The following is a 20416-nucleotide window of genomic DNA, read 5'->3' as shown; positions in this document are numbered from 1 at the left end:
GGTGGAAGCCACGGGTGGATTCGCCCTCCCGGGCCCCCTTCCCGCGTGACCCCTGCGCCCCGGTGCCCCCAGCGCTGCCGCTGCCCCCGCCGCCCGCTGCACTCGGGTCGACCCCCTGACCCTGGCCCCTCCCGCACCGTCCCCCCGCCCCAGCTCGCGGCCGGGGGCGGGGCGGGGCGCGGCGCGCGGCGCCGGTGGGGGCGGGCGGGGCTGGCGGGGCGGTGCCGCCGCTGCGCGCTGCGCTGCGCTGTGCGCTGTGCTGTGTGCTGGAATGTGCGGCGCCTCCCGCCGCGCCGCCGCCGCTAGCAGCGCCTCCCCGCCTCGCGCGCGCCCCTGCCCCGCGCGCACCGCCCCGCGCCCCGCAGCAGACGCGCGGCCGGGCGGCCCCGCGCCGCCGGTGAGTGCGGCGGGTCCGGCGGAACCCGGGCCCGGGGGAGGGGGGAGCGGGGCCGGGCCGGGCGGGCGAGAGGCGCTGTCCAGGGCTGATCTGCGGCCGGCGGACGGGTGGGGGCGGCCGGGCCCGGCGGGGCGGGCCGGGCCGCGGGGGGATCAGCACCACGGCTAAGGAGCCGCGGCCGCCGCCTGCGCCGCGCCGGCCGCGGGGGCGCTAGCCGGGCCTCGCCGCCGCCGGAAGGCGATACCGCCGCCGGCCGGGCCGGGCGCAGCCCCAGGCCGTGGGCCCGGGCGGAGGCCTGGGGGGCCGCTCGCCCTCCCGTCGCCGGGCACCGGCTGGGTGCGGGCCGCCGAGACCTTGCCGGTACCGAGCCGCTTCCCCCACTCCTGCCCGTCGCGGGGGCGAGGAGGGAGCTGAGTCCTCGCCTCCCGTCCTCGCGGGCCGGCGGCAGGGGCAGCGGTGGGTCGGCCGTGCCCGGCCAGGGCCCCCGGCCGTGGCGGGCGAGCCGGGGGCGGCGCGGGGAGGGCCGCTTTGTGTGGGCAGGCAGAAAATGGCCGCATGCCTGGCAAGGAGGGAGGGCGGCTGCGGCGGGGGCACGGCCCGGCCAGGCTCCCCCGTCCGCCTCCCCCGCCTCCCCTGGCGGATGTGCGCCGGGCCGCGGGGGGGGCCGGCGGCCGGGCCGAGCCGCCCCCTTTTGTTGGCGGCCTCGGGCCCGGCGGGGTCCCTCCGGCAGCCGGGCGGGGGCCCTCGGCGGGGCCCGGCGGCCTCAGCACCCACCGCGGGCGCCTTCGCCTCCCCCGGTGTCTGACATGGCGGAGCCGGCGCGGCCCGGTGTGAGCGGACAGCGCTCCGGCCCGGCGGGGGCACTCGGCGGCACGTAGCCCGGCCTGGGCCCCGTTGGACCCCGCTGTCAGTGCCCCCGGCCCGGCCTCCACCCGGTGGGATCCTGCAGCACACGTAGGGTGGAACCACACAGCCCTTTTGGGAGAGCAAAGGGACTCCCTGCCTGCCCGCCGGGTCTGAGCGTGGTCTCTGGTAGCAGAGAAGTGGCTCACCCCGGGTTCTACCTCCCGCTGCCCCAATGCCTCTGCAAAGAGGTTGAATTTTGTGGTGTTAACTGGACGGCTGCTTGGACAGCACAAAGCAGAGGAGGCTTTTTTGCAACTCCTGTGCTTATGGGTGTTCCTTTTCTCTTCCAGCAGAATTACTGACATGGCAACTCAAGTGCTGGGACAGTCTGGTGGGAACAGCCTCTTTCCTGGCAGTGCTAATATTGGTATGGGACTGTCCAGTGATATGTATGACTTGCATGACCTTTCTAAAGCTGAGCTGGCAGCTCCTCAGCTCATTATGTTGGCAAACGTGGCCTTGACAGGAGAAGTCAATGGTAACTGTTGTGATTACCTGGTTGGAGAAGAGAGACAAATGGCAGAACTGACAACAGTGGGGGACAGCAACTTCTCAGACAGCGACGGAGAGGGTATGGAGGATACCCAGGCTGCAGAGAGTGACCGTGAGGCACCTGAAAATGAGGAATTAAGCTCTCTTGAAGTTCCTAATGTAGAAACCCAAGGTCCATCTGCTTGTTCCCCTCCTAAAACTCCCAGTGTGGATAAAGACGTCTCATTGGAAGCACCGGGTACTCCAGAAAGCACAGAGGACAAGTCTAAGAGCTCAAAGAGCAAACCGTTCCGTTGTAAGCCTTGCCAGTACGAGGCAGAGTCTGAAAAGGAGTTTGTGCATCATATCAGGGTTCACAGTGCTAAGAAATTCTTTGTGGAAGAAAATGCAGAAAAGCAAGCCCAGGTGAAGGAGTCTGATTCTTGCACTGCAGAAGAGGTGGATTTCTCTAAGGGCCCAATCCGTTGTGATCGTTGCGGGTATAACACTAACAGATATGATCACTATCTGGCTCACTTGAAGCACCACAACAAAGCAGGGGAAAATGAGAGAGTCTACAAGTGTACCATATGCACTTATACTACCGTCAGTGAATATCACTGGAAGAAACACCTAAGAAATCATTTTCCCCGGAAAGTATATACCTGCTCACAATGCTCCTATTTTTCAGACAGGAAGAACAATTATATTCAACATATTCGAACTCACACAGGTGAGTCTTTCAAATTTTTTATTTAGGCGTGGTAAGAGTGCTGGGAAACTGTGATGAACGAAGCAAGCTGAGAGTCTTCAATTTGCAGAGTTCGTTCCACTCCGATAAAACTCTGCACTCTCTTGTCTTCGTGCTACCATAGAAGTGTGGATTTGGTTTGAGCTCCAGTCTGTAGTCCTAGAGGACTGAGAAAATCTTTCAGGGTCCCAAGAGGACCTAATTTTTTTAAGAGTGCATGACAAAGTGTGCCTGTGATGATTATCAGGCTCTATAATAAGAAAGCCTGATGTACTGTAAAAACAAAGCAAGCAAATTGACAAAAGGTGCCTCGATCACATATGTGGTTTTGAAAATGGTGCCTTCATGCTGAGGTGAAACCTGACTAAGTGGTAATTACAGAGGAGAAAGAGCTGATAGACACATGTAAAGGAGCCCTCCAGCATCTACAAAGTCAGCAGTTATGTTTCTAGTGAATGAATTTCTCTTAATATACAGGGGCCTCATTTTTTTCCAAGGTCTGCATCACTGCAGTAGCCAGAAGTAGACACATACTTCTCTTGGCCTGTAGAAAGCCATCGAGGGAGTCTTGCCTGATTTCCCATCTTCTCCTAGTGTCAGTTTGTAACCTCAAGGAAAAGCGTGAGAGGCCCCTTTCTACTCTGGTTTATACCAAGTGGAATTGGAGGACAGTCAGTGTTGCTACCATCCGATGAGCTGGGGCTGCAGGTGATTTAGGAAACACCTTGCTTGGTATCAGAGAGTCTCACCAGCCTCTTGCATGGGGAGTCCCACAGTGTAGCCCACCTTGAGACTCTTTTCTAGCCCAAGGCAAAAGCTGGCAAGGGACCAGTACAGCCACCTCGTTGTAGCCCCCTTGCCTCTTTGGGCAGGGAGATAGAGTTGCTTTGCCTCCTGATCCCTTTTGTGGAAGTGGGAGGGCAGTTCAGAAGCTTTTCTTTCCACCTTGTCAAGGCTTTTGAGGAGAGGGCCGGCTTGCTAACCATCCTCTAGCGTGCTGACCTGACTCAGTTCCCCTTTATTGTAGGCTGTGCAAAACACTGGGGAATTTCTCCTTTGAAGTTAGGTTCTGTCACAGCAGTGACATGAATGGTTTGGAGGCTTCAGTTCAGTTGTCTGCAGATGTCTGGAAGGGGATGGCTGGACTCTGGTGGCCTCTGGGCTGGGCTTGAGCTCAACTGTGCAGAAGTTTGTGTTTGGCATCTTTAGTATCTGCTTTGATGGGGTTGGGAAGGTCTGCTGGGATTTTTAGTACGTTAAGACATATTCTTCTCTTAATAATAGCCACATGCTGTTGTGTAGAGGATGCAATCGGTTTAAAAATCAATCCTACCTAAATATATTTTTCCTAAACAAGTAAACAAAGATTATTGTGAGTGGTGTTAGGAAAATGGTGTGGTTTATCCTCTGGGTTTTTTTCTTTGTGTGTATTGTGGGAGATAACAGGAAAGAGACAAGCTAAAAATAACAAAATAATAGGAGAAAGCTAAATAAATCATCTGGGGAACTCATGACTAAATGTGAGCCCGTGCTGTGGTACCTGTCTGTTTTACATTTGTCTCGACTTTAATTTCATCCCTGCTTGTGTTTGTACATGGCATTAGGTCCCCCCTCTGATCTCTGAAAGCTCTTGTTGAGTTCTACAGGAGCTAACCATGAAAGCATGTTTGCTCAGGAAGTGCTCTGTTATAACTGCATTTGACCAATTTATCAGTGAGCTGTATTAAATTTTTTTTTTTTTTTAATCGATCCTGTTAAGCTACGGAAGATATTGTCCAGTTCCTCTTTTCTCCTTTAAAAATAGCGGTGCAATCAAGGTTATTGGTTCTCCAGTTTGCCTTGTCTTTTTGTTATTTCAGTTAAGCTGAAATGAGTGATTTTGATTTCAGCATTTTTTAGTCCATTCTGGTAGTTGTTTCTTTGCTACCTCTCAAGTAAAAAGTTACGATCTTTCAGCTGGTTCTCACTTGATAAAAATCTTTTGCATGTTAGTAGACTCATTTAAGAATGTGCCTTGTTTGCAGTAACATTGATTTTGTGGGGTAGAGTGTTAAAGCTAAAGGAAGAGTATTAGAAGAATGAGTGAACTGCTGGCAGGTATATATATATGCACCAGGCTAAATGTTTCTGCTGGTATTAATGTGTAATCATTTACCTTAAATAAACCCACAAAACCACAGCACACGATCCCCAAACAAACACACAACCCCCCCCCAAAAAAAAGAAAAAAGACACCACAGATATTTTGTAGTCAAAAGTATTTCAAGACTGTTAACATATAACAGTACTGAATTTAATAAAAACTGTCTGAATAATACTAAAATATCTTTAGTTTTCATTTAAAACTTAAGAAAAATAATTGTTGAAAAAAGATGAGAGGGATGCATACATACTGCATTTTATTCCTGTTCTAGAATGTTAAGAAGAAAGTTGGAGGGGTTTGTTTCTTTCGTTTCCTGATTGCTAATAGGTTAAATAACTTCGGATAACGTTTTTCTTTCTTCTACTTTTTGTACTTCACCTGCCTTTTTCTGTGTGGGAAAATGCCTCCTTGCAGATAATTGGATTCTGCTGTGTTTGAGCCTTCCAGTTTTCTGAAACACTGACTCTGCACAGCACGCAGTTTCACAGGATCAAATGCTGCACTGCTGCTACTGGAGGAAGGCTGTCTCAGCTTTCTCCCCATATCCCGGGACTGGTTGATTTAGCTCACTAAAATGGCAGTAGTACACTCCTTTCCTCTCCCCTAGGTTGGTTTTCTGCTGGTTAGTGAACTGAATCAAGTTCCTAAGGACACACAGAACTGCCAGAGCATATGGCCAGGAGCAGGGAGGGGGCTGCCTGCTAGTACCTTGCATGGTGGGAGAAATACCCATCCTTGCAGGTTTGGGGACCATGGGAGGGCAGGCGGAGGTTATCTGCTTGCCTGTTGCACCCATCTGTGTTGGAAAGGAGGTGTCCATGAAACCGCCCTGGAAGATACTTGCAGCTTATGACAGTGCTTGTGTGGCAGGCTGCTGACAAATCTGAGGGACCTTGTGCAGAGGGGTGATTTAAGGAGCCTGCAGACGGTCATAAGCTTGTCAGCTGGGAGACCTACACCTGAAAGAGCTTGTCTGCTGCCCAGGAGGGGGTGGCTGGAGATATTCAGGGCCATCCCTTCATTTGCTAATGGGGCAGAAAGGACCCTTTGTGTCAGGGACAGGTCTACCTAGACTTGTATGTCCTCATTAGACATGTTAGACCAAGTTGTGACTTGATTTATCCCATCAGCTATCCACACTGCTGATCCTGGAACTGTACTACATGCAAGACAGTGCAGCATTGTTCTCAGTTTTTCCATTTTACTTGTTAGAAGCAATTTCTAGAAAACTTAATTGAAAATCATCTGCAGGGCTATATCTAAGATGTCGACTTCAGGCAGTTCCAGTGTTCAGTGCCTAACTTTGCGTGGCCTTTTTTTTTTTTTTTTTAATTTAGGTTTTCATAGGGCATCTTTCTTGCTTGCCACTGTGTTGGAAGTTCGATGGAAACAGTTTTGTTTCAAGCAGACAGAACTTCTAATATCATTACAAGAAAACTTTATAAAGAGATGATCATAAACTTGTTCACTGATATGGGTCTGCCTGTTCATTTGCATAGAACTGAGTGTCTGCTTAAACTTTTGCTAGTTTGGGGCTTATTCTTTAAGTGTCTTGTGGAGAGGTTTTTTTGGTGGCTTTTTTGCATGTAACGAGCCTGTAAAATTACAATAAAAGTCCTTTGGAGAATAGCATTTTATAGAACAGCCTTTGCAATGTAGTCAGGCATTTAATTCTCAAGTGACAGTAACACATTTTAAATTAGTTGCATTCATCATACTTTAAATATAGTATGTTTTGTTGCTACGCCCTATATAAAATACCTGAAAGAAAGCCTCTTCCACATTCCTAACATTGTAGGTAACTTTTAAAGATATGAAATTTCAGGTAATGGGAAGAAGGCAGGACTGAATATTCCAGGACCTTTAGTCACATATTTTCAGACTGTAAGGAGTAATTTAAAAACAAACCCCATTTATTTATAACAAAAGGCCTACCCCTCCCTTGTACATTACTTAATCTTATTGTGTGTATTGCACCAATCTCCTACCTTTTTTTTAACTGGAAGGGGAGGGAGGGTGTGATTGTTAGGGTGAATTTACCTTTAAGCTGCTGATCTACTACAAAACAATAGTCTAAATGTTTGATGGGAGGAAGAAATGTGGGATTAGTCTGCATTACAAAGACCACTTCCACTGCTGTTTTGGCAAAGGCCTGCACTGGAGCCTCTCATCACATGCTGGCAGATTAAGGTCTTTGCTGCTGCAGGTAGATATGCCTCTGAAAGTGAACAAATAGCCTGTATGCGGAGCTTTTGCTGATGTCCAGGTCTGAGTGATTTGGAAAGCATGTTTGTTGTACGCGTCAACTGATGTAGCAAAATACGGTGAAATTCCACCTGTGATTTGAATAAATACTGCAACCAATAAATACTACAACCAAGTAACTTACTCGTCTCTTCCCAACTTCACTCCTCTCTTCTGTTGGGGGTATCCACCTGAGGCTAAAAAGCGTTTTTACAACATGTAGTGGAGACAAGGCAGCCTAGTGTCTGGCTGTGCTAGCAGCTTGGGGCAAACACCCCCGGTGCTTATCAGGACCTGCCTAACAGATACTAATTCTAAAACTGTCTGCATTTATTTGGGGCTTGTCTTCACTTGTAAAGGATTTTCAGTTATCATTGTACTGGTAGTTACACAAGCTAACGGTCCCTTGTGGAGTCATAATTTATGACAGGTTAGTTTCCATTAGTTCTCCAGAAACAATAACTCTGCAGGCAGGGGGATTTGAGTCTTCAAAATAAATACTGTGGCTACACTTGGGTTTTTGCTGGCAGCATTGTTTCACTGAGCAGGGCACCACGCTTTTCCACGCTCCAAGCTCATCTCACTCTGCCAGTAGAATTTTGGAAGTAGGGAACGAGTCTCTGTCTGCACTTTTGTTCTGGCAAGTGCAGGTCTACACTGAATGGTTGGTTGTTCCCCATTGTAATCCAAATTAAACATGGAAGTTTCAGGTAAGGTGTAACATGAAGCAAGAACATAACTGGTTTCTTAAAGGGTCTGTATCTTTGGTGCATCTTCAGAGTGCTGGGAGAAAATACTGTAGGAAGGTCAGCTCTGGTGGCGCAGGGCTTGCTAAAGATGGCTGTCCTCATCACCTTTTGCCTGAGGTTACCGTCTGACCGTAGGTGGACATGCAGATGTGCCTCTCGTATTCTGCCCCTTCACTACCCTCATTCATAAGGGATGACGCATTGCACTGGTCCAGCTTAGGCATATACTTCTCACTGTCCCTTTGCTGAGAGATAATGTGCCCTCCATACAACTTGGGGATCTGTGGCAGCCTCACATGTATGACTTGATAACCAAGTCTGGGAATCAGCTGTGTTTCAGTAACTAATTTGCTGTTTGTTTTTGCAGGGGAGCGACCCTATCAATGTGCTATGTGTCCTTATTCCAGCTCTCAGAAGACCCATTTAACCAGGCACATGCGCACCCACTCAGGTTGGTAAGGGGCAGCAGCAGCATGGCTCAGGAAAAGGGGGTGGTTCACAGAATCACAGCATGGTTGAGGATGGAAGGGACCTCTGGAGGTCATCTGGTTCAGCCCCCCTGCTCAAGCAGGGCCACTTATTGCAGGATTCCCAGTTCTGTCTGAGATGTCATCCAGTATGGCCTGAGCTTTAGCTCCTGTTTTAACAGGCAAGGTTGTCTATATCTGGTAAGGAAATGCTAAGTGTCATTAATAAAAGTGATAACAGGGGAATATATCTTCTTCTTTCCCTTTTACTCTCCAAGATGTGTTCTGAGGTTCACACAGCTGCCCTAGTAGTCCTTGTGATCTAGTAGCAAGTGCAACGTTGTGATGATACAGGAGCAGATTCTTGTCTTCTGTCTGCTGCCATCACTCAGTTCAAATCAATGAATCTGGAAAAATTCTGATCAGCTGAGAGTCTCCTGTGTAATGTCTGCAATCTCATCTCATTCAGGAGTTCCGAGGGAAGCCTTAGCTTTTGCTTAGCACTACAGAAAGGTGCAACATGGTATCTGCTTATGGCACGGAGACACGGGGAAAAAAGCAAACTCGGAGGGTATTCACAAGCGACTCAGTATTGTGGCGCTAAAAGTGAAACTAGCAGTTTTCACTAGCCTTTATTTCCCATTACTGGTCATAAGTTGTGGTGTTACAAACATCTCCTGTTTTCTTTGTCTTGTGAATCTCTTATTGAATGAATTAATAGCATTTTTGTGAGTTGTAATAGCATAGACGTGCTAAAAACAAGGACAGTTGTCTTTTGTGACCCTCCTAGGGGAGCTCAGGTCAATCTCAGCCTGTGCTTTTGATCTGCTAATACCTGAATTGACCAGACCTAAATGAATTCCTAATCCTAGCAAACAGTAGTCAAAGTCTTCTGAACTTTAATTCTTTCAGTTTCAATAGATGAGGCTTTTAATTGTAACCAGAAGGCAGGCAATTTTAACTGTAGTGGGGGGGGGGTTAGACCCATTAAAAATAGCCAGCTTTAAAATGACATGCCCATATTTTTGTTTTAGAATTTTGTGAATGAAATATTCTGCTTCCAGAAACAAAAATAATTTTTGGCTAAATCTCTGGGCTAAATTTGAATTTGCGAATGGTGTGGTCAATATTGAGCCTGGAAACCATTTCATGAACATCTTATTCTCCCCTTGTCTGTGCAAGGAAGTCTCAAATCCAAAGGAGATGAGGAGTGGGGTCTGCCCTTGGCCCTTAAAAGTCTGGGCAGGAAGCGGGGAGCTGTGCTGACAGACATGACAGTGCACCTGGGACTCTTGCTATCAGGGCTGTTTTATTAATAGCCACTGTAACTTCTGTTGCATGTCTTTCCACATTACCCAGGCAGCTGAACCTTTTCTGGGGCAATTTCTGGACTCCTGCAGTTCACAGGCTGGCCTTTTAAGGTGCTGGAGCTTTCTTCAAATGTCAGACAGGGAACAACAGTGGTTTAAGAGCGTACTTCACAGCTGCAGCTGTATTCTTAGCCGTCTTGGTACACATCTTTCCACTGTGCAACAAAACCCTTGCATTTAGTAGAAGTAATAAACACAAACTCTACACATACGACCTTTGAGTTACTCCATTTCACCTCTGAACACTCTGTGCTGTTCAAGTACATGTAAGAGAGAGTCTGTTCTTGTCCTTGCTCTACCTAACGTGGAACTGTTCTTTGAAGTGTAGGCAATAATGTCCACATTTGTGAGATGACTAGTGAAGCACATCAAGTGCAAACTTGTGGAAAAGTTTGCCAGGAAGTGAAAGGGAAAAAAGGAAAGAAGGAAAGAATATAGATCAAAGATCAAAGTAGCCCTTCTTTAAATAATAAAAGAGGTGCTGCAGCCCAACATTAAGTGATCTAGACTCTTAAACAAGTGTCCCCATCCTTCCTGCCAGGGAGGCAGCACAGCCTTTTGTAGAGTTTGTAGAGGCGTTAGGTCAGACATGTGGCAGCCACACAAACAGCACAGTCACAGTGACTTCTTGCACAGTGATCTTTATTGCAGGCTGCTCTCGCCTCCTGAGTTGCGCTTGCAGAGGAGCAGCAGGAGTATGGGCAGCGTCGGGGCAGTGGGGTGCAGGGCTGGGAGAAGTACTGTTATACCGTGAGCAGAAGGGGTTGGAGTGGATTTACAACCTACTTAAAAAGTGACACGCATTAGTTCTGCAGGTCAGTTTTGAGATGCTGGTTCAGAGCGTAGGAGCATCCTAAATTCTTCAGCTGAATATGCACATGCACAGATGAGATGTTCTCAAAGTATTTCTGGTTTTGAGTTGTTGCAGTAGAAGTGTTTTTACTCTTTACTTTGATGTGTAAATGGAAAGCCACTTCTGCTGCAATGGCATACACTAAACAGAACATTTCAGGAACACTTCTGCAAGAATCATTGCAAAACTGTAAGCGCAGAGTTCAGTAGTAACATCATGGCTTTGGACTCCATCTTCTTGACTTGCCAAGAGTAGCCTGCAGCCAGTGCATCATGTGTTTGAGACACCATAACAGCAAACCGAATTACCAGAGGTAAACATAATCTGAGCAGTGTGTCCCTTTCACGTGCTTTGCCTTTTGATAGCTTTTTTCCCCTTATTCCCTTTTCAATGCAAACATGAAGTATGCTAAATCTGTGTAAAGTTGGACTTTTTTGAAAAGTTTGTGTGAAACTGCTATTCATCAAATGTTAACATTTCCATTTTTCTACAATGCATTCAATGGACCAGTTGGGTATGGATTCCATTTGCTAATATTACTGTAGAGAGATCTCTGCCGGTATGTATGCATAGCCAGAACCTGTGATGTTGTTACTGCTTGTTTGGTTTTGGATCCCCTTCCTCCCAACCCTTGCCCCTTCTCTCTTTTTTGTATTTTGTTTTTGGTGTCTTGTGAATGTGTTTGTGACTTGTGAGTTTCTTATGTTGATTTTACTTAATTTTAGAGGAGCATGGATAATTTTTTCTTTTTTGAGTTTCATATTTCTGTATCTGTATTAGCAGGAAGTGATTTCTCCCCCACCTCCCATGCTTAATAATCACCATCATTCCCTTCCGCCCTTCCTTCCTTAGGTGAGAAGCCATTCAAATGTGATCAGTGCAGCTATGTGGCCTCAAACCAGCATGAAGTAACTCGTCACGCAAGGCAGGTTCACAATGGGCCGAAGCCTCTGACTTGCCCACACTGTGACTACAAAACAGCTGACCGCAGCAATTTTAAAAAGCACGTTGAGCTCCACATCAATCCGCGCCAGTTTCTCTGTCCTGTTTGTGATTACGCAGCATCTAAAAAATGCAACCTGCAGTATCACATCAAATCCAGGCATCCGGATTGTTCTGATATTACCATGGATGTTTCAAAGGTGAAGCTACGGACTAAAAAGAGCGAAGCTGACTTTTCTGAAAGCAGTAATGACAAAGTGGAGAAGGAACAAATGAAAGGGGATACAGCTGCAAAGAAAACTGAGAAAATTGTGAAAGTGGAGAAAAAAGATTATTCAGCAAAGGAAAAGAAGCCAACGAGCAATGTTTCTGCAGGCCAGGTGACAACCAGAAGTCGGAAATCGGCTTCAGAAAACAAGGAGGTGGATATTAAAACTGAGAAAAATACTGAGAAAACATGTAAAACAAAGAAGATCAAAAGAAAGGCAGAGGCTGAAGTAACTTCCTCAAAGCAAGAGCCTGCAAATGATACCTCAGCAGTAACAAAAAAGAAAAAGAAAGCGGAAACTAAACCCAGAGACTGCCAGGAAGCTCAGAAAAGTGATGTTGTACCAGAGGAGGAGCCTAAAAAGCAAAATTCTTGCCTCAAGAAAAACAGAAAAAAGAAAGCTCTGAAAAACAAGCACAGTAAGAAAAGCAGTAAACTTGGTCAGGAGAAGATCGAGGACGAGGAGATGCCAGATGAGTGTCCTACCACAGAAGAGGATGGAAGCATGAAGCCTGAGACTGAGGGCAGCAACCAGAAGGAGCAGGATGCCACTGACACCGTGGTGTTAAACAACGGAGGTGGCCTTGTGCTCAAGGGTGAGAGCACCCATCCCAAAGGAAGCTGCACACAAGACCCAGGGCAGCTTTGTCTGCCAGCTCTGGATACAAACACAGGAGCTGAGGTAGAGGACCAAGAAATGCCTGCGGCTGCAGGGGAGAGTGTAGGCACTGTTGGTGAAAATGAGGAGAGAAAGACGGACAGAGGGGAAGACGCTCGCTCTGAGGAGTCTTCCCATGCAGTGTCTTCTGAAAAAAGCTTGGATGTGCCCATCGATGTGGTACCAGATCTGGTGCCTGAGCAGGAGCCAGAGGAAACCTGTGTGGCAGAAACTGTGGGTCACTCGGACCCGATGGAGCTGTCCAAGATGTGCCTGCCAGCAACAGAGCCCACGGGGGATGCTGTGTCGGCACCTGCAACCCCAGAAGGGTGTACGCAGAGCCCTAAAGTAGCTCTGGCCTTATCATCTCCAGATAACACAGCAGTGAATGAATCTCAGGAAATAGATGAGGATGAGGGCATCCACAGCCACGAAGGCAGCGACATAAGTGACAACATATCAGAAGGAAGCGATGACTCGGGTTTAAATGGCACTCGCTCCGTACAAGAGGAAACAAGTCCAAAGAAGTCACAAGGAGCTGCAGACACCACAGTGGCCAGGGAGAACTATGTGTGCATTTTTTGTGACCGCTCATTTATAAAGGAAGGTGAATACAGCAAGCACCTCAATCGCCACTTAGTCAATGTCTATTATCTTGAGAAGGCAACAAAAGGGCAGGAGTAGAAATAGCTGTGGTTTGGGGGAATCTTCTTTTGTAAGATTTTATACAGCTTATGTACAGATTTTGTAGATTTATTAGGGGTTTTTTTTAAGTACAGTTTGCTTTAGTGTCTGTATTGGTTTTTTGATTTTTTTTTTTAAGTTGAAAATATTTTTTGACAACTTACTGTGTAATGGTGAGCTCACTAACTATTGGAACTCTGAACTAGAGAAGGCAGGTAGGGTGTATGAGGCTGTGTCCTGTAAAGTCAGTGTAAGCTTCTAGGCTATTAGCTTATGCAATTCTTTCATAAACTGAGTTTTAGGAACAAGACTGTAGTTACCTATACACAAGTTGGATGTTTATAGAGCCATTAGCATTAGTTACTTTCTTTTCTAGCAGCCAACTCCTTCTCTCTCCCATCTTCCCTTCCCCCTTTTTTTGAGTTCTTCTTGATGTGTCTTGATATTGAAAGTGTTAAACTACTTGATGATTTTCTACCAGAAAGATAGCTTCTACTACATAAAAGAGCACTTTGTAAAACAAATCAAAGTTGGCTAATGATGAACATAACTGTTTAAGATAATTATAATTGTGAACATACATTTCAGATCCCCTAAGCATGAATGGTGAGCCAAAATCTGGGAGTAGTCCTTCCAGCTTTTGATTGGAGAACTTCTGTCTTGATTAATATCTTAATGACTAGGATATATAATTGGCTTTGTTGTGGGGGAGCAAGTTTGTTATTTTTAATTTCTGCTTTTTTTTTTTTTTATGATTGTGCTTTAAGGGCTTAAATATTGCACATTGTTTTTGATTTTTACCTATGCAGTTTAATCCGTTAGGAATAGCGCTTGTGCAGTACATGTACACTTTATATATGCATGTTTGGTTTTGTTTAAGTTTTTTTACTTGGAAACGTTCAGATTTGTTGCTTACCATGGGACAGTTTCCTATGACAGTTTTCTGTGATGCTCTTTACTACAGTTTTTCTTGTTGTGGTATTGCTAGTTGTGCATGAAGTTGCTGTAATTATGAAGTGCTTAGCTATGTATTTTTGACTGGCTTTAAAATTGTATAGCTCTTGTGGAAAAGGTTACCCATGCAATTTCAAAACACTATTCTATGCTAATTTTTATCATGGAACTGCTACTTCTGATAGTTTTAGTACCCATACAGAGTAATAAATTCTGATTTGTGATTTGGGATCATCAGACAGGAAAATATTCACTCTCAATGGAAATGGTCTGCAGATTCTGCAAGTCTGGATGACTTTTTTTTTCCCTCCCCTTTTAATTTCTGTGATGGACAGCAGTCCAACTTTATGAGCTTAAAAAACAAACAAAAAACCCCAAAGTAGCACTGATACAAGTACGGTTCATCAAAATCTAGCATGTCACACACCAAAAAAACAAATAAAGATAAATCAACTGGTAAGCAACAAACCTGGCATTAAAACTGTAGGAATTCCTGCTCCTTATTCATTCAAGTGGCATTTAATAAAATCACCCTGCTTCCATGCAGAGAGAAACACGTAAGTGATCAGATTGCTATCTCAGGTCTACATGTCATGCCATGAGTTTTTTTTGTTTAGAAACAAATTTAATTCCTGGCCCACACAACGACAAGAAGGATTGCATTCTGACTGCTTATAACCAGCCTGTGGCAAAATGTAAACAAAATCCAAACCAGCAGGGAAAAGCAAACCCCTCCAGTCCCATCCGTGCAGCCTCCTGACTGTCATGAGCCACCTTTCCAGTGGGAGCAGTTGGGGGCAGCTGCTCTGGTTGTCAGCTCCAAAAAAAGCAAATTTGGAGACAGGTGTCACTGGGAGAGTGGAGCTGAGGAGCTCCAACACTATTTGCCAGAGCACTTTGCTCTCAGTGTCAGCTCTGGAATAAACCCTGCATGTCTGCACATCATCTTCCTCTCCTAACAAACCCACTGCCTTGAATGAATAGAGAGCAACAATGCTACATTGCTTCTGCTTTTGGGAGAGATTGGTAATAGGAGGCCAAAGACGAGAGGGAAGGCATCCCTTGTGGCAGAAATAAATTGTATAATGTATAGTGAGTTTTTGTTTGCTTAGCTAGTGTTCAATCTTTACCCTGGCTGCGACAATCATTGTCAACTGAAGATCAAGTTGCAACTATATTTATGTTAAACATTAAGAAAATAAACCTAGATGAATTGTTTTCCTAAACAACCAGTTGTAATAGCCTTAGATGTATTTTTTTCTTCATAATAGTATTTCTTTTATATATAAATGTCACGATTTGTGAGCGATGTGAGCAGATGCTGGGAATTCCAGTACTGTGTAGAGGTTTTATAGCTCCCTTCATATCCTTGCGAAGAGCCTTTGCCATCTTGTGAGAGACATCGAGGACTTTAGCTATGTTCAAATAAACTTGTGGTCTGGCCTGATGATTTTTCTGAAATATTTTTAAATGAAATAATTTTTCTGAAATAATTTTAAATGAAAACAATGGTGTTGGCTGACTTTCAGTCTCTCTCTCTGAGTTGAAAACAAATATGTGGTTCTCTGAGGTACTGTGCGGCACATTTCTGGAAAGTGGTGAAGTTTTCAATACTTGATCTGACAAGAACTCTTTGAAGATGACAGTCATCTCCTGTTCGACAGTGTTTCTTACCACAAGATTAGAAACTGAAAATAAGTTATTAACAGATTAAGAAGAAAAAAAGTTTATTTTTTCTATCTGAAACCCATCATTGATGTCCTGAAATACCTAATGTTGGTATAAAACTGTGGTGGAATTCTCTGCCTGATAAGCCTAAGGTTTAAGAGTGTGTTTTGGTAAAGCAGCAAGGATGTAATGCATTATGTGTACCTAAAATATTAGACATTGCTAATATTGAGTAAGTGAGGAGGGAATGCAGGTCAGGTGACCCACCATATAGGGTGGTATTACATTGCTGTATCTCCCTTTAAACAATGCCTTTTTAAAGTCTTTTTCAATATTCTTAAATTATTTTGTGTTGGTTTTGCCAGTGCTAGCATTTTTTGTGTTTCTTGGCAATAATACCCGTATGAGTGTTCAACCTCTTGACACGTGGTCGGAAGGATTAGCACAACGATAGCCCAAGGCTGCCAGCCCTTGGTTGAGCAACGTGGTGTTTCGGGCTTTTACTGCATGAATCTATACACGCAAAGTAACTGCCCTGAGGCACGATCTAGAATTGGGTAGCTAGGCATTAATAATCCATGGTATTGTAGTTGCTGTTTCTGGATTTTGGCGATCTAGATTGGAACTTTAGTCCTTTAAGGAAGAAGAATGTTTAACAACTGACAGGCCACTTGAGATATGGTAGTGTCATTGATTTCAATAGATTTAATTGATTTCAACATATTTAATGTAGCTGAAAGGTATTAAATCGAATTCAGGAGTTTTCTTTAATGTCAGTTGTGTAGATATGTGGCATGCATACAATATTAACAGAATCCAGATAGCTAACAGGATTGTTTTTTGTGTACATATATTTCCCCGCCACTCTGAAGTTACTAGCTAACAAACTTTTGTAAGCTGGCATGGAAACATGTTTATGATGTTTAGTTGCACCAAGTTTGATGCTTTTACAGTGCAATACTTGTATTCTCTGAATTAAACCAAAGGTATTTTTTTCATGCTCTCTACTGTAGTGCATGACAGTCTTTTCTACAGTTGTAATAGATGTAAAACAAGCCAGACCGTACATCCTGTTTTTACCTAAAGCATGTATAAGAAGTCTTTTGTCCAAAATGTAGTATAAAGTTAAACTAAATTGCATTATATTAACCCTTCCAAGTGTATTTTCCTAAGCATAGTTATGATTAAATAAACTTTATTAAGGAACTTGCAGCTTCTATGTCCCACTTATTAATGGCTGTGGAAGCCGTTTGTAACTACAGGCAGGAGCAGTGCAAGCATCATTGACAAGGCTCTTCACAACCTCAAGCCAGCATGGCGTGGGGAGCCAGTATGTAGATCCTGTGTGTGTGCACACAGACGTGACTGCAGACAGGGGCAGCGGCTCCAGAAATAGGTTATTTTTTTATTTCAACATGTGGTATTCATTTCCCTGCCTGCTTCAGTGAGGGCAGTGCACAGGGGGGAGATGAACATGTATGGAGGAGGTTCAAACTTAATGCTGCGCCTCTTTGTGACTGGGGAGGACAGGCCCGATAGCTATTCCCTGCTACATGAGAAGAAATGCAGCTTGATGGGAGCTGTGGAATTTAAACTTTGAGTTTCAGAGGTAATGCAGATGGCAATTCCTCTTGCGTGCCAAAAGCGTCTCTGGTGCTCCTTCATTTGAGGAATTAATAGTAGATTTATAAAAATGATGTCACTCATCATCCCTATAGCTACATTACTGTCTATATAGATAGTGAAAATGTCCTGGGAGCTGTGGAGCCTGGTATAGCTGCAAGGGTGACTTTTTGTCGCTGCCAGTCTGGCCCGTTTTGAAAACCTGAGATGGATTAGCCCGTGATGCTAACCTGCCTTCTAGTGCTTGGCCATTCTTTCTTCTGCTAATGCAGAACAATTCCTATTTGCCAAGGGAAAATGGCAAAATGACATTTGATGAGCTTGTGGACATAGTTGGATATGCAGCTGCTGCAGCTTTGAACAATATGGGATGCTCCTAGAAGTGTAAGAAGTGAGCTTTTGTCTCCTGACTAAATGCTTTCTCATAAGCAATACGGCCCCCAGAGCAGTCTTTGTCAGTGGGAATTCGGGTTTCTGAGCCATGCAGCTCATGGTTAAGTGGCAAAGAGCAGGGTGCAGCGCTACCACAGGACATCGTCTTGGAGGGCTGCAGGGTGGCGGGGCTGTCATCACCTGGGTAAGGGGCAGGTTTTGGTTCGCTCCCCTGGAAGTGTTCCAGGCAGCACATGTGCACTTTGTGGTAAAGCCAGAGTAAGGAGATGGAACAGCAGTGGTACCCAGGCCTGCCCACAGGCTGCAAGGGAGATACTCTGAGCACTTGGCATAGAGACAGCAGGGCCTGGGTACCTGTGTGCCTCTGTGCTATGTGCATTAATGATTTCAAGCTGGATCGGTAGAAGAAGCCCTGCCCTTTGTAGCACCAGCCAGTGTTGCCCCCCACCCCCAGGAAGATCTGGGGACAAGGTAGCTAGAATGAGAGGACACAAGCAGGTTGGCAACATGAGAAACCATTTTCCCTTAAACCGGCAGTCATATCACCTTATCTTTTATTAGCTCCTCATACTTTGGCAGAAAACCTGCTATTTTTTTCAACAGAGAAACAGGATAAAACCTGCTGGGCTGAAAACATGCTTAGAAGCTGCTTTACACTAAGCTCTTATTTAACAGAACTGGGTAGCAGAGCACCAGTGCATAGCTCCATGGTACCTTGCAGGCCAGTGTGAGCTCCTGTCCAGTCACTGAGATGCCCAAAAGGGGAGTTAGTTCAGCTGGAAGATGATTTAGCTTCCTGCTGGCTTGTATGGGGACAGACCAAGCTCATGTCTTAATTTAGCTGCTTTGCTCAGGCTTTGCTGACGCTCCAAAGGAGCCAAAATGCTAGGTTCCTGATTTTGGTTTGGTGTTTGGTTTTTGTTTGTTTTTAAAGCTTAGCCATGCTGACACAAGTGGCTTTACCTTGTTCATGTATAACCTATACATAGGAAAAGTTAATTCGAAGATGTGGCCATAGCCACACTGTGGCACCCAATATGTGACATTGGACATTACCACCAACCCATCTTCAACAGCAGCTGGTCAAGAATTCCCCTTGGTGTTTTGGATGCCGCTAGCTGACCTGTATGGGCACAACTCTCCTCTGCCACCAGAGGAGCTGCTGGGACAGGTCAATGCACTGCCAGGGCACAGACCCACCATCAGGTTTCTGCTCCACCACCAGTTATATAGGGCATCCCGCACCAGTTCAGCTACAAGATCAATGAAGACAGTTGCCGGCAAGGGGAGTTTGTAGGCAATGACAAGCTGTGAATCACAGAAAAAATCAACAGGAAGCAGATGCTTGAAACTTCTGATCCATTAGGCTCCCAGCCCAATGCACCTCTCCTCACATTACAGGCTGTTTTAGGATCATTAACAGCAGGCAAAATTTCAAACTTTGCATGAGACTTGGTCTGCTCTTGCCATGAAAAGCAAGAGCCATTTTCCTACGCTGAGAGTCCTCTGCTGTGAGCAGCTCTGAAAAGGGAATAGCCACTGGGCAGGGAAAGGAAGCTGTTATTTTTATTTGGGGGTGAGCTGGCACCACATGGGACGTGTGCCAAAGCAAACCAACCCACCAGCTCCCAGCCGCAGCGGCACGTCCCTGCTTGCAGGGCAGTGGGGACACGCAGCCCTCCCTTGCCTGGAGGAGCACCCTGTCTTCATGTGCAAACAGCCCCAGGTTCTGCAGCCCCTGCCAGGTTAAAATCACTGCTGTTATACATTCGAATCTGTCCTTCTGCAGAATTTTACCTGTATTTCATCTATTCCATCCTAAGCCACAAGCAGGGTTTTTTTTTTTTGTGCAGTTCTCCAGCAAACTGAGCGGTTCTGAACTCTTCTGTAGCATCTAGAAATGATTGCGCCTTGCTAGTGCACAGTGGGACACTCATGAAGAACAAACCTTCCCAGGGGGCTGGACCTTCCCAGCCCTTCCCTTGTGCCTCATTTTTGCACACAGACTCAAACCACCTTTGCTTTCGGCTCCTGTGCCAAGATGAAATTAGCTGTTGTCCACAGACATGGTAAAAACTGTCTTACCTTTCAGGCTGTCTGGCATAAAACAGACATGAACCCTCTCTTTGAGAAGAGTTTCAGAGTAGGTCTTCAGCTCCGGTGTAATTCAGCCCTGGAAGCTCATAAAAGGCATGTCCGTGCTTTCATTGAGGCACTAATTGCTTCCACATTACAGCTGCCAACACGCCAAGGTTTAGCATCTGTCAGGAGCACACATTTTTGTTCCTGGCTGGGGCTGTTGCTGGCTGGCTGCTGCTCTTGTGACACAACGTGGCTTTTACAAAAGCCCTTCAACATCTGCACACCTCCAAGGCCCCGTGCTGCCCCAGCTCACCACTTGCACCTCTGTGTTTGGCACAGAAGGGTGCTGGGCACAGGAGTCATGCACACCCTGTCCCTGCACATCCCCATATTGGCAGCAAGCCTTTTCTCCTGGGGGTACCCCCTGAACTCACACACAGTCCACCTGACCTTGTGAAAACGTGTGTGTTTGTTTTCCCCCAAACTGAAGGACTTGCTATGCCAATCACTTGCCTTGACTGTGATTTTTCATGTCCAGCTCCTGGGCTGAGGACCACCGCTGTAACAGAGACAGGGCTTCCAGTTAACTCCTTCTGCATGCAGAGCTGTTTGCTTTTCACGTTGTGTCTTTCCCAGATGTACAGTGGTGGAAGAATGTTACAGGGAGTGCCTGGTTTGGATGTGTCAAGCTGCTTTGAGCAGACCACAGCCAGACCCTTTTCCTGCCTCTCACTTGAACTGAGTGCGCTGTGCCTTTTTCTATGCCTGCCCCGAATGAGGAGGTGCCAGCTTC

At 46.0% G+C, this 20416-nt stretch overlaps 1 protein-coding gene across 2 annotated transcripts; it reads left to right on the top strand.

Annotated features, from left to right (window-relative positions):
- Positions 1 to 269: 269 nt before the first annotated feature.
- On the top strand, positions 270 to 16530 carry REST (RE1 silencing transcription factor). 2 transcript variants are annotated; one of them, XM_082052157.1, is made up of 4 exons: positions 270 to 397; positions 1594 to 2507; positions 8029 to 8112; positions 11204 to 16530. In XM_082052157.1, exons 2-4 carry the CDS (start codon positions 1607 to 1609, stop codon positions 12901 to 12903), a joined length of 2685 nt encoding a protein of 894 aa, XP_081908283.1. In that variant the 5' UTR covers positions 270 to 397; positions 1594 to 1606; the 3' UTR covers positions 12904 to 16530. The 2 variants fall into 2 exon arrangements, with proteins under 2 accessions (XP_081908283.1, XP_081908284.1); XM_082052158.1 differs by having other exon boundaries at positions 291 to 397; positions 1597 to 2507.
- The last annotated feature ends 3886 nt before the right edge of the window (positions 16531 to 20416 follow it).

This window comes from Streptopelia decaocto, assembly GCF_964273445.1.
Source record: "Streptopelia decaocto genome assembly, chromosome: 4".
NCBI lineage: Eukaryota > Metazoa > Chordata > Aves > Columbiformes > Columbidae > Streptopelia > Streptopelia decaocto.
This window is presented reverse-complemented; position numbering and strand designations above follow the sequence as displayed.

What these genes read in the sequence shown, in the direction of transcription:
- REST (XM_082052157.1), top strand. Translation starts at nt 1,607, where the DNA reads ATGGCAACTCAAGTGCTGGGACAGTCTGGTGGGAACAGCCTCTTTCCT. An exon ending in ACATATTCGAACTCACACAG is followed by an intron (nt 2,508 to 8,028) that starts GTGAGTCTTTCA and finishes TTGTTTTTGCAG; the next exon opens with GGGAGCGACCCTATCAATGT. An exon ending in GCACATGCGCACCCACTCAG is followed by an intron (nt 8,113 to 11,203) that starts GTTGGTAAGGGG and finishes TTCCTTCCTTAG; the next exon opens with GTGAGAAGCCATTCAAATGT.